The sequence below is a fragment of the Leuciscus leuciscus genome (genome assembly GCF_965113295.1).
Source record: "Leuciscus leuciscus genome assembly, chromosome: 20".
NCBI classification, from domain to species: domain Eukaryota; kingdom Metazoa; phylum Chordata; class Actinopteri; order Cypriniformes; family Leuciscidae; genus Leuciscus; species Leuciscus leuciscus.
Window position 1 is genome coordinate 19,898,082 of NC_138744.1, and position 13,768 is coordinate 19,911,849.

At 37.0% G+C, this 13,768-nt stretch overlaps 1 protein-coding gene across 3 annotated transcripts in view; it reads left to right on the forward strand.

Annotated features, from left to right (window-relative positions):
• col14a1a (collagen, type XIV, alpha 1a) overlaps positions 1–13,768 on the forward strand; it is a 129,746-nt gene that overhangs the window by 47,056 nt on the left and 68,922 nt on the right. For all 3 annotated transcript variants that reach the window (XM_082149957.1, XM_082149955.1, XM_082149956.1), the window contains 6 exons: positions 467–599; positions 890–937; positions 1,050–1,186; positions 4,652–4,787; positions 7,894–8,016; positions 11,918–12,067. In XM_082149957.1, coding sequence (XP_082006083.1) covers positions 467–599; positions 890–937; positions 1,050–1,186; positions 4,652–4,787; positions 7,894–8,016; positions 11,918–12,067 — 727 coding nt within the window. The remainder of the gene's footprint in view (positions 1–466; positions 600–889; positions 938–1,049; positions 1,187–4,651; positions 4,788–7,893; positions 8,017–11,917; positions 12,068–13,768) is intronic.

Sequence of the window (13,768 nt, forward strand, 5' to 3'; positions counted from 1 at the left end):
TGAAAATATCTTTTCTCCATTAATTATAAATGCAATCTGTCGCTGATGTAATGCTACAACCATTGAGCAGACTTCAGTTTAGAAATACAAAATTATTAGAAAGTCCTTTTCTAGTCTATCAAACCTCAACGTCCTCCCAATGATGACCACGTGGGCCTCTTCATCAGAACCGTCACCTTTGAAACTTTTCCTGAAATAGATATGGCCTTGCTCCAGAAATGAACTAATGGCCATTTTCTTCATCATCGCCCTTGTGGGTGAAGATGGTTGTTAAAAATCCATACAATCGACTATTTCTTCTTTGTAGTCAAGTGTGGTTTATCCAGTCTATGACGTAAACCACAGGCAATTGGCTATATTCCCCCCACACGCATTCTAAAAGAATCTAAGCACCATCCAAATGTTCCCCAAAGTGTTACGGCTCTGAATTTTAACTGAGTGCTTTTGTGTTTGTGTGTTTATAAAGATGATGCTGAATGGACCTTTGGACTCATATGTGATTCAAGACCTGAGTCCTTTTACAGAGTATAAGGTTTCACTGTCAGCCATCTATAAAGACGAAACGGAGAGCAGCGCTGTGATTGTGCTTGAGAATACATGTAAGAGATCCAGTAATGTTGTTTAACTGTTTAACACCAACCAACCAATTTACATGATCCCAAACTGGTTAATTGATGTTTTGTTTTGTTTTGTTTTGCTTTGGTTTTTGTTTGTTTTGCTTTGTTTTGCTTTGATTTGCTTTGTTGTTTTGCTTTGGTTTTTGTTTGTTTTGCTTTGTTTTGCTTTGATTTGCTTTGTTGTTTTGCTTTGGTTTTTGTTTGTTTTGCTTTGATTTGTTTTGTGCTTCGTTTTGCACTTTTTTGTGTTTCTTTTGTCTTGTTTATTGCAGTGGACTGGACCACAGAAGTTCCAACCACCATTGCCTCCACTACAGCAAGTAATAAAAATGCGACTTCATCGTTCTGTAATTTTGAACATTGGATGGATGGATGGATGGATAGATAGATACCTTAGAATGTATTGTGTCTAAATTGAACTGTATCATCTAGTTGTTCATCTTGGAGTGACTAGCCTATGGCTGGACGAGGAGACCCACTTTAGTATGCAAGTGAACTGGGAGGTGCTGGACTCAGACGTGGAGCAGTACCGAGTGACATATGTCAGTGCAGACCGCACAGAAGAGACAGTGAGTAAACATAACCACAACACAGAAATGTCCATAATGATAATATGACAACACATTCTTTGTCATCATCTTCTTCCTGTCTCCTCGAACAGTTTAGCTCCTCTCTCTTCTCCATATGAGAGTGCATAAAGAGGGCAACATACACTTGTCTTATTTGTGTCCCAGTGAGGCTGTTATTTCATAAAGCTACCTATATTGCTCTTGCGCTATAAAAAAATATAACAGAAAAATGTATTACCTCTGTGCTGTTAGAGCCTGGAGGCTTATCATATTCCTCCGGGTAAGTGAAGTTGAATTGATGCAGCCTTGCTGCAGTGTTGTCTGTTGCAAGGACACGTCTTGCTCAAAGTGACCTTTTTAAATGCATGTCCCTGTACTGGAACCCCCCCTTGTCTTATTCTGCAGTGATTCCTGCAGTGTATAATAATACATTGATGAATTGCAGGAGTGAATTCAGTGAATATGGTTTTTTCCATGGTATTTGGCTAACTTTGTCTGTGGTATTTGGCCTGCCTTGGTCTGGCACGGTTAAGATCTTTCATGGCTTTAAGTTACTCTCAGATTCTGTGGTGATTTGTCGCCCCTGACTGTATAGGAAATCGACCTCTCTTGGCTTGTAATTGTACTGGAGAATCACGGGGGGTCAAGCTATAAAGGAGATGGATAAAGGAGGTGGGACTGGAAAAAAAGAAATTCCATTATCTTTTCAAGTGCCATTTAGGTCACTGAGCAAAATGTGAGAAGTAGAGAGAGAACATCTAAGAGGGATGGTAAAGGAGAACATGCCTAATCTGAGGGAAAGTTCCAGCAAAGTCTAAAAAGAAAGACGATCTCCTGCATTCAAGTTTCAGCACCACCGATTGGTGGACAGCTCCGCTAATAAGAGTTGTTCTGAAGGACGGTGCACTGAATAACAGGAGGGTGCCTCAACTTGAAGTACCACACCTGACAAATCAAAGGAAGTTAAAATTTTACTGGATTTTCAGCATATACTACCGTTCAAATGTTTGGGGTCAGTAAGATTTTCTATTTACTGAAAAAAAAAAACTTGCTGCCTTAAATTTTTAAGTACAATTAACTTGACTGTGCAAGTCATTTTAACTTAAATTACATTACACTGACAAACCTATGCTGTCATGACTTAATGGTCATGTCATTTTTTTGTACTTCAATTAAGCAAAGATGCATTAAATTGATTCAAAAGATTTATATTTCAAATAAATGCTGTTCTTTTGAACTTTATATTCATTTCATGGTTTCCACAATATGTTTATTAAGCAGCTCATTTGTTTTCAACATTGATAATAAGAAGAAATGTTTCTTGAGCACCAAATCATCATATTAGAATGATTTCTGAAGGATCATGTGACACTGAAGACTGGAGTAATGATGCTGTATAATAAAATAAATTCAGCTTTGCCATCACAGGGACTAAATAAATTTGACAATATTCTCAAATATAATTTAATTTTTTGAAAATGTAATAACATTTCACATTATTGCTATTTTTACTGGATTTTTTTATCAAATAAATGCAGAATTGGTGAGTATTAGAAAATATTACTGACTTTTGAACGGTAGTGTATCTTTTTAAAAAAAATAGAATTATTCAGTTCTTTGTGTAAAACTGTATTAATTACTGAGTGCACCGAAACACAAAAAGTATGTCACAATTTTGGCCATGACTGTATATTAAAATTTTTTTTACATAAAACTCATACATTTAAAGTTTTGCAAATTTGAAACCTTAAAATTTGTTGTCCATAGCAACCTCTTAATATTTGCATGGTAACATTCTCTAAATTACTTCATTTGACTTGTTTATAGTCTGTTCATTGATAGTGCACTCACACAGAGGAAGCCACTCCACATAATGCAACCCAACATTTCATTATCAACAAGCAATGGACTGCCATGATTGTGTGTGTGCGTGTGTGATTAATGGTGTGTCTGTGGTGAATGACTGCAGTGATTGGATGCTGGCTAGAGAGCTGAGTGCTGGCTTTCTTAATTTCCATCCAGCTCCCTGAAGTTCAGTACACACAGATCTCTAGTCTTTTGGCTTATACTCAGAATAGCTTTCATCAGAGCTGATCAAACACAAATATTTAGATGAAGAAAACTGATGAAGCCTTTGGAATTGTTTAGCTACCATTTGGCATTTTCTTTGCCCTTGACAGTCACTCCTTAAATACACTAGCAGTTCCTCTTCCTCTGATATACCGCTGTGAGAAAGTAAGTGCACCCCACGAAAAGTGTACATTTAACCCACCAGTTGAGAAAGTACATTTATCACTACTATATGTCAAGTGTTTAATCTTACAACCAGGTGCACCAGAGCTCTGATCCCCTCGGAAGAAAAGTTGTTGAGGTGTACGAGTCTGAAAAATGGATTTAAAGCCATTTAAACAAGACTGTAAAAAAGACTGTACAAATCTGGTCTACATGGGTCAGAAAGGAAGAAGCCTCTGCTCTCCAATTTTTTTTTTTTTTGTTTGCCATTCAACACCTACGCGAAACAGGACTTCTGGACAAATGAGTCAAAGAAAAAATTTTAGCGTTCGAGAGTGAGAAACTCATTCCCACAAGCACAGTAGTGGGAGTGTTGTGATTCGAGGGTATTTTGCAGCTTTGGGGCTGGAAATAATGTCATAACATCAACTATGAATTCCATTATACCAAAGCCAAGCCAAACTGTACACGATCATTCTGCATGATCATGTCTAAAGTCAAAGTCCAGATTGCAATTCAACAAAATAGCTGTACGATCAATGAAAGAGACTGATGGACAATAATAAGAAACACCTACAAGAAATTATATCTGCCAAAGATATACTGAATTAGATATTTATAGATATATATTTATTCTACAGTTCAAAAGTTTGGGGTCAGTCATTTTTTTTTAATGTTTTTGAAAGAAGTCTCTTATGCTCACCATTAGTTGGTAAAAATACAGCAACACTGTAATATTATGAAATATTATTACAATTTAGAATAATTGTTTTATTTTTTACTTTTATTTAATTTATTTATTTATGTGTTGTTAAAGCAATTATTTGCAGCCAATACTCCAGTCTTCAGTGTCACATCAGTAAACCTGGCTGAAAGAAAGTATTTCTTTCAAAAAAATCTGACCCCAAACTTTTGAACATTAGTGTATGTTGGATAAAAGACTTTAATAAAAAGACAACACTCTCTGAGGTGTACTTACTTTTACAACACTGTATATACACACATTTGTTTTTATACTGTATGTTGATGGGGCACCCCACTGAATTCTATTGTATACACTTACCCTTTTACTAAACATTCCCCATTTCTGCATGATACTTTTGTACATTTTCTTCCATATGAAGCTGTTTTCCACACAGAGACTTCAAGGACATTTGGCCCTACCAGAGACAGCAAAATGCATCAACACACACACCATGCTTGTCTGGTATTGAATATTCTGCTCTCCTCCAGGTGTTAGTCTCGGGAAACAGAAGAAGCGTGATCCTGCAACCTCTTCTCTCAGACACAAGGTACAAGATCACAGTGACCCCTATTTATGCAGATGAGGAGTCCACTGCACTATCAAAGTCCTCTTCCGGCAAAACATGTGAGTGTGAGCGAACAAATGCACCTGGAGTTATAGTAAATGAAATACATTATGGGCATCTCTCATTGCATATTACGTTGGCATAATTACATGGCAACGATTTTGAGTTTGAGCTCCCTTTGCTTTATTTTAGAAATCATAAGATTAACACTTCAATAACACACAGCCGTAATTTCAAATATTAAAAATGTACACAATTCACACTTGCTAAATGTTTGGCATGTTCTTATGCAGCATTAGAAGTATTTAGTGTCTAGTTTATGCATAACGGTCTGTGTTCAATTCCCAGGTTGGAATAAATTAATTTGTTATCCTGTTTTAATAAATCAGGTAAAAATACAAGACTGTGCCAGTTAATGTATTAACAGGAGCGTGATCTCAATTGGTTCCATGTTAGTTCTAGATTTCGGTGAGTTAATTAATTTGACCTCAAAGCAGTGAATGACTTGCCATTTCCTGAGGCAGATTCACTTTTAATCTAACTAATCACTTGTTAAAAAATACCTGCTTTTTTCCTTTTTTTTATGTTCAGAGAACCTAAATGAAGCCCCCGTGTTATTTTTTTATTCTCATGGGATGTTTTATGACTCTAAAGAGGGGTCTGGAACCTTTCCTCTCACTTCAATTTGAAATCTGCATTGTATTAACTCATGCTAATTTCCTGTTTGTCTTATAAACCATGTACCTGCTGTTTTTATGCACCAGATATGAGCTAAAAATATATCCTCTTACACCACAGCTCTGAGATACAGTTTATCATCACTGCATTTTGAAGTTAGATGGTCAGTCTTGCAGTCTCGTGAAACACATTATTTAGCAAATTGAATAGTATTGATTTTATCCATTAATAAGCATAATAAGTATTATCCATTCCAGCCCTGGTCTTCCCACACTAATGAACTGATCAAACCAGCTCGCTTTACTCTGATGGGATTGATTTTCTACAGCTTTCTCCCAGTAATCATCTTCAAATTAGAGCCCATTCTCTGATTAGAGATGCTAATGTTACCTCATGTTGAACTTGAGATCAGTGTCTGCTAGTTGCCTTGGAAAACCTTTGCACTGGTTTCTGATTGAGTTTGAGGTTGAATTAATTATCAGTGGGGTGATATTCTCTGTGGAGTAGTAATTATGTGAAAACAGACTTTTTTAATGAGAATGCTGGGAATTCAGGGTTGAACCAATGCATTGATTTATTTATTTATCCTACCGTTTAAAAGTTTAGATTTAAAAAAATAAAATAAAAGAATGCCTTTATTCAGCAAGGATGCATTACATTGATCAAAAAAGACTTTTACACTGTTACAAATAATTTTAAATAAATGCTGTTCTTTTGAACTTTCTTTTCATCAAAGAATCCTGAAAAGTGTGTCACGGTTTCCAATTTTAACCGTTTCCAACGGTTTTAAAATATTTTACAATAGAAAATAGTTATTTTTACTGTATTTTTGATCAAATAAATGCAGCCTTAGTGAGCATTAGAGACTTTTTAAAAACATAAAAAAAACTTTACCAAACTGTTTAACGGTAGTGTAAATGCCAAATTGATTGAAATTGTATATATTTGTTTTAGTTCTGGTGAAGATTTATACACTAAAAGTGATTTAAATATAATATATAACATTTTCAGTGGTAGTTTAAAAAAAGAAAGAATTCGATATATATTAATTATATATTAATTTAATATAATAAATTGATGATATATATATATATATATATATATATATATATATATATATATATATATATATATATATATATATATATATATATATATATATATATGTGACCCGTCACGGAAACCAGGGACACAAGTCGGCAGCACAACTTTCGAGCAAAATGAGAAAGAAGCGTTTTTTTTCAAAATTGGTGATTTTCGTTTTTTTGCAGAATCTGTTAGTTGAGATCACGAAGAAGCCTCTCCATGTTTGAGATAGCAGTATTGGTATATTTAAAAGCGTACATTTTGATGTTGAAATCGGCTTGTTTTTCGGAGATTCTAGCACGCAGTAGGGGCGTGTCATTCTCGGTGTGTATTTCCATACTGAATAAGCCGGCGTGGCTACTTATTATGCAGCGCTCTGGCCGGCTCTATCTGATTTCAAAATTCAATGAACATGGACGCCAATAACATTACGATGTCCAGCAATCGATGTAAATAGTAGGTTACATGGGGTTTAATTTGTCGTTTAATGAGATGTAGCCTAATACATGTTGTCAGTGCCAATACATAGATCCGCCTATACACTTAATATGTATATGAATGGTACAGTGGTAGAGCTTTCGCCAGCCATGTCAGAGGTTGAGAGTTTGAATCCGCCCTAGTATGGATTTTTTTTTTTTTCTCGTATAGTTTTTTTTTCTCTCATCAAAACGATTATGTTCATCAGTGGTTGTATATCAGGCAGGGACACGCAAACGTTTGAATTATTTTGTTATTTCAACAGAACGGATAGAGAGTATCCGCAACGCAACGGATTGAAGCGCGCGTCGAGTGAAGACAATGCAGTGTGTGCGCGAGCCACACGAGTAAACACTGTAGCCTATCTGCGTCACTGATCGCAGCGGCAACGAGCACTTTGATCACATTTCAGCGCTAGTATCTTATTTAAAAAACGAACGAAATGAATGGCTCTGCCAGTTAACTGGAGATGTTTTATTTAGAGAATTTGTAAAATTGGTACATTCAGGGGGGAGGGGGAGCTTTACAGGGGGTATGACTTATCTAAATGAGATGTAAATGAGCCCTATTGTCATTCCCAGAAGGGCGAGAACTTGCCAATCTTTAGAAGCAGATTTCTACCATTTCAGTTTTTTTTGAGTGCCTACCTTCAAATGGCCACAACTTCTCCAAATATTATCAGATTTACATGTGTTACACATCGTTGGAAAGCTTGAATACTACACTTTCAGAATATGTGAATAACTCAAAAGGCCCCAGAACCGACTTGTGTCCCTACTTTCCGTGACTGGTCACATATATTTATGATACAGTTTGTTGTACCATTTAAATCCCATGTGCTAGATTAATATGAAGTTCAGTTGACATTACCAGTAATTGACCACATTGCAAAAGCTAATCATCTTCTGTCTTCTGATCGGTTAGTGCCACTTTCTGGTCCCAGTAACCTCAGGGTGTCTGATGAATGGTACAATCGCTTCCGCATCAGCTGGGACGGCCCTCAGTTCCCCACTATGGGTTACAGGGTCATCTACCAGCCTATCTCTGGTATGTATGCACACACACACACACACACACACACACACACACACACACACACACACACACACACACACACACACACACACACACACACGGATGTCTGCACAATCCCATGTAAAAGTGCTACATACTGTAATTCAGTATTAAATTCCAGACATACAGAAGGTTTGAAAATAACTTTAGCAAAAATGTCTTGAGACTTTCTAAACATATATAGGACGGGAGGATGAATTATTAGCAGCTTGTTGCGAGCAGTTTGAAAGGGCATTGGTAGGTGGAGATACTGACTGAGAATGAAAATGACCATTCTTCCATCTGCAGTCTGAGATTCAACTATAAACAGAAGCTGTAATGTAGCCGCAGCACTCCAGAGGGAACGAAAAATATCACTCTACTCTGTTTTCCACTGAAGTCCAGCCCAATAAACTCCTTTATTCCATTATATTATCTTAAACTCCCATCTGCGGTGGAGAGTAATAGCTTCTCCACCTACATTCAATGCCCTTTCAAACTGCTCATAACAGCTGCTAATAATTCATCCCACCACTGGTCATTTCTACTGTCCAGAGCTCATTTTCCGTGTGTCTTTGTGTGTGTGTTGTTAAAGGGGAGGGTTTGCTTGTTCTCATTTTGTTTCACATTTAGTTTTCCCTGTTTCTTTGTGATGGTTATAGTGTAATGCTATGATTGTTATTTTTTGTCTGAGAGATCCATCCATTCTGGAGGCATCACATCATTGGGATGTTTAGTTTGTGACGGCCAGAAAACATCACTTTATCTTTGAAGTGTTTTTTTTAAAGGGGTCATGAACTGCATTTCTTTTTTACATTTTATAATGAGGTCCACTTATAATGTTATCAAGATTTTTACATAAACATACGAATTTAGAAGTAATTTAGAAGCTATTTCCTACCCTGTTTTTGACCCTGTCTTTCGAACACTCCATTTTGATACAAATGCCACGTTCAAGACTTGGAAGTAAACGCTCACTGCTACGATTGGGTAGTTTTCCATATTACAATTATTTTCAACTTCCCCGCCATTACACGGATAAAAAAAAATAAAAAAAGTCAGATATTGAAAAATATATCATTACATAGTTGAAACATTTTGTCAACAGTGTGAAACATTTATGTGAATTATATATGCTATTTATGCCATATGGTTAATTACATAAGTCTTGGTTGTGGAAAATAATAGTTTAAGTACTTGGAGTTACCACAGTTATAATTGACAAAGGATGAATTACAGGGTTTTCTGTAAATGTTTTTTTTGGATGGATGTACTGATCTTTTGTCACAGTGTCATACTTATAGGCTATTCATAGTTCATCCATTCAGGATTACAGCGAATGGCTTAGATCAAAACAATAACAAAAGCAGCGTTCTCTACGTGCTTTTTTCCATATTTGATAATCCAACACATTAACCTCATAAATGCTGAAGCAAAGGAAGGAACTATCACAACTATTGAGTTTGACTGTGGCGCTACAGTATAAAATATTCAGTACATATCAAATGATCTCTATCAGACAAATCAATAGTGACACATGGTAAAAACACTTGTGTGTTGCGACATTACTGTTGGATCCAATGTAGTTGGTGTGCCCACCAACCTCGATGTTGTCTGGCTTGATTTAGAGGGCAAAACGGGAGCCTTCAGTGATAAGGATGTCCCCAAGGAAAGGTAATTCGCTAAATTCCTTTCCACCTGAGGCATCCATCCGTAACCCTCCTCACTCAGCCCCTCTACATTCTAATAACTTGAAGCTGAATGGACCTCGTGGGCAGAGTATGGATGGACATATCAGTGTGCAGGTCTGGGAAAAAGAAAATGCTCATCAGAGCTGCACACTTATGACTTCGCAGATATCGTTCATCTAAACGACCTTCCGCAGTCTTGCACTTTGAGCCAGACTGGTTTAAACTCAGTCTGGCTGTGGCACGAGTAATAAGTTTCATTAGCTCATCTTATTCAGCGTTTGCTGCGTCGAGCAGGAAACAGATCTATTAATTATAACCGTTTCTACAGACACCATGTCTATTATAACTGAATCGCTGATGAGCAATGTGTCCTTGATTTGAAAGAGAGCTGAGCGGTCTTCCATCGGCAGGTGTTATGAAACGTGGGCTTGGAGGAACACAGTCACAGTGCTTGAATTACCTTCTATCCTTTCAGGGTTCTCAAGTTTTATCAAAAGCTTGGAGTGAGATCACATGCGGTTAGGGGAGGAGCCCTAATGGAGCCCCGCCCCCCAATTTTATCCATTGTTCATAATTAACCAGCACAAACTGAAATTATAACAATTGGTAAATCTGATAAATGACAGAGCAATTCATCACATCAAATATACTCTTTAATGTTATATTTCAAAATTACAAATATACAAAAATTACAAAAATATAACAAATTGCTCCAAACAGTTTGAAAAAACAAATATATTAAAACATATTTTATAAACACAAACTTTTATGTTAGATGCGATTAATCGATTTGACAGCACTAGTTTAAACACACTTTTCTTTTTAAATGTTTGTTGTAGTATATATTTATTATAGTGTTTTTTTTTTCTAATATACATTTTTGAGTCATGAATAATATTATCATTTTCTTGAACTTATAAAAACTCTGGTACAATGCTAATTATTATCTCAAATGGTAAAATATCTTTTTGCTTTTTCCCTGACATCTTTGAAAAATACAAATGCAATGGCAATGATTAATGTATGTTTTGACAGGATATAAAATATTACCCAGAGCACTCTGCTTTAGTACATGTAGCCTTTATGTAACTAGAAAGACTATTAATACAGTATAATATATCATTTAAAATAAAATGAAGAAATACATCTTCATTCCTTCCCATACCCACTAACATTTCCCTTAGTTTCAGATAACGTAAGCTAGCCAAACTGAGCCAAAGCTTCTGGCCTGGTTGCAAAGTAGTTGTAGAGTTTTTGACTGCATCAATAATAATGTATACGATGGGCTATATATTAAATGTTCTAGCCTAAAAATGTTAGACGAGCTTTCATCCAACTTCAACTTACCTTCTCCATCACGACGTGTGTTCGCGCAATGTTGTTGGTTACCTAGTAACGAACGTACGGTGGCCGAGAATGTTCCGTCAACTTCCGTGTGTTCGCGCATCTATGTTGCCTAGTTAACGAACGCAATCTGGCCGAGATACGTGCTGGCGGCAGGAAACTTCACTTTGTGCCTGCGCCTCATATACAACGTTATATATAAAGCTTGCAGGACAACTTGGTTGGCATTGCCTTTTCAGCGTGAGAAATACATGGTGTGGCGCGTAAGCATGTGAACTGGTTGAATTGCGTGTGTCCCACGGCCAATGCGTGAGACTTGAGAACCCCGTTTCTTCACAAACTGCCATCTCCACACAGCACTCAAACAATCGGCTTCCCGAAGACAAATTAGCTGACGACGTGCTCTCAGGCGCCCTTTTTATGTGCTGTGGCGCAACTTGCGAAGTCATCGCACTACATCGGCCATTGAATGCTGTGTTTGCACACGTGACTCAGACACTGGGTTCCGCGAGGTTGCGTCCGCATAGAAGTTCCCTCAAAAGAGAGCAATTCTTCAAAGTTTCGATTAATTTTGTGTTTCGCAGAAGAAAGTCAGTCATACATGAGCAACATGAAAATGACTAAATGCTGATAGATTTTTATTTTTGGGCAAAATAACCATTTAACGAATGAACTATGCTTGTGTTTTTCATTTACATTTGGAATTCTTAATTTTAACAATAGCAAACATTATGTTTATAACTGAATTACTTGACTAATATTATAAGTGTACTTCCAGGAAAAAAGGCAAACAAATATGTGTGTTTTTTCTGTAAGTTGACTCAGATTGTTTTCATCTCTTGTCTGCGCTCTGTGTGCAGTGTCAGGTCCGGCTCTAGAGACGTTTGTAGGGGATGATGTAAACACCCTGCTGATCCTCAATCTGTTGAGTGACACGGAGTACAGCGTTCAGGTCATCGCCTCCTACACCACCGGATCCAGCCAACCCCTCACCGCCAAGGGCAAAACACGTGAGTCTTTATAATCTATCCCAACAGCCCACCATTATTTTGCTGCACCATCACATCAGATTCATAGTAATTTGCCTCCTCTGTGATCGTCCTAAGAAGGTTTTTTTTTCTCTCTATTATAATATGCAACAGCAATAATATCGCTATGTAAGCGGACTAGCAAGAACCATCCCTTTTGTCTGTAAATGAAACCTGAAGGCGATCTTTGATAGGCAGCCAGCTACACATATATCAACATTCAGACAGACAGCCTCAGTAATGACAGTCCTTTGCATATAAATTTGATATCGCTAGGTACATCACAAAGTAATACCTGTTTTAGCGATTCTCATCAAAAACCAAACAGATTATGTTTTCTCGGGGAGTGCTGAGGCCATCCATCAGAACACTGTGGTGTCAACATCCCACTATCAGTCACCACTGTCTTGTTTCAGTCTAGTCAGATAAACAGACAAAATGCTTACAACACCTGCGTTTGTGAGGCCGCTATCACAGAAAAAACATTTGTAAGATCATAATATATAAGGCAGGTTATATAAAATATCTTTCACCAGGGTTCATCCTGTTACTTCCACAATCAAGGGTGTAAACAGTACTGAGACATTTTATGCAAGTTAAAGTTTGAGTGTTAACGTTTATTTAACTTAAAGCTGCAGTCCTTAACTTTTTTGGGTTAAAAATGATCCAAAATAGATTTTTGAGCATAACCAGCCAGTGTTCAAAACTATCTGCTTGCCTTAGCTCGATTCAAAACGGTAAGCTTGTAATACTATTTTTAATTCCAGTGGTACTGGTGGATTTCCGCTGGAAATTCGAGTATGTCATTATGTCACATCTGTACACATAATGAAGGTGTCTCGGCTAGTAGGCTATATTGCGTGTGAGGATGTTGGAGGTGGAGATTTATAGCCTTTTCTCACAGCACTTGATATAATTAAACTTATCAATTTGATGGCGGATCCAGAAAGGTTCAAACGACAATCACCAGTGATAACTGGAGATTCACCCGTTGTGTGTAGATGCAGAAAAGTTCGGACTTCGGAGTGGCTACAGAAAAAAAGAGACTGCAACCGGGCCCATGCGAAAACAAGGATAAATATCAGAAGGGCATTACATGTATTCATGCAATGTTGATGTTGTTAACATTAACAACTTGAGAACAAAGTATAATTTGCACGGTTTGACACATTCTCCCAGGGCCGCGGGAAGAGGTTTTAGGTTGGGGGTGCTGATTATTATTATTTTTTGGGGGGGGGCGTCACCACTTTTGAATAAGAAACAATATCAAGACTATAAAACTCCTCAAAAAACACGCACACTCTCAAACCTGACTGCACATCACATTTTTGACTTTATTGATTCTGCTTTTGTGACTGATATGAATTTTGACTGATATTGATTCTGCTTTTATTCCGGAGTCCCTTTTATTTTATTGCTCCGGAGTCGCATATCAGTCACAAAATGCGCCACGGGGAAGAAAAAAACATCTATAGCCTAAGTCGCACTGGACTAAGTCGCATTTTTTTAGAAATTTATTTCACAAAAAATAAATAAATAAAATGTTACTGACAGTTCTCCGTTACGGACGTGAGCGCTCTAAAGCGGCACTAAAATAATGTTTTAAAACTTTCACAGAGACCTCAAACTGAAAGCACAAAGCCTGTCTTTAAATTTAATTTCGTTTTGTATTAATTGTATCTT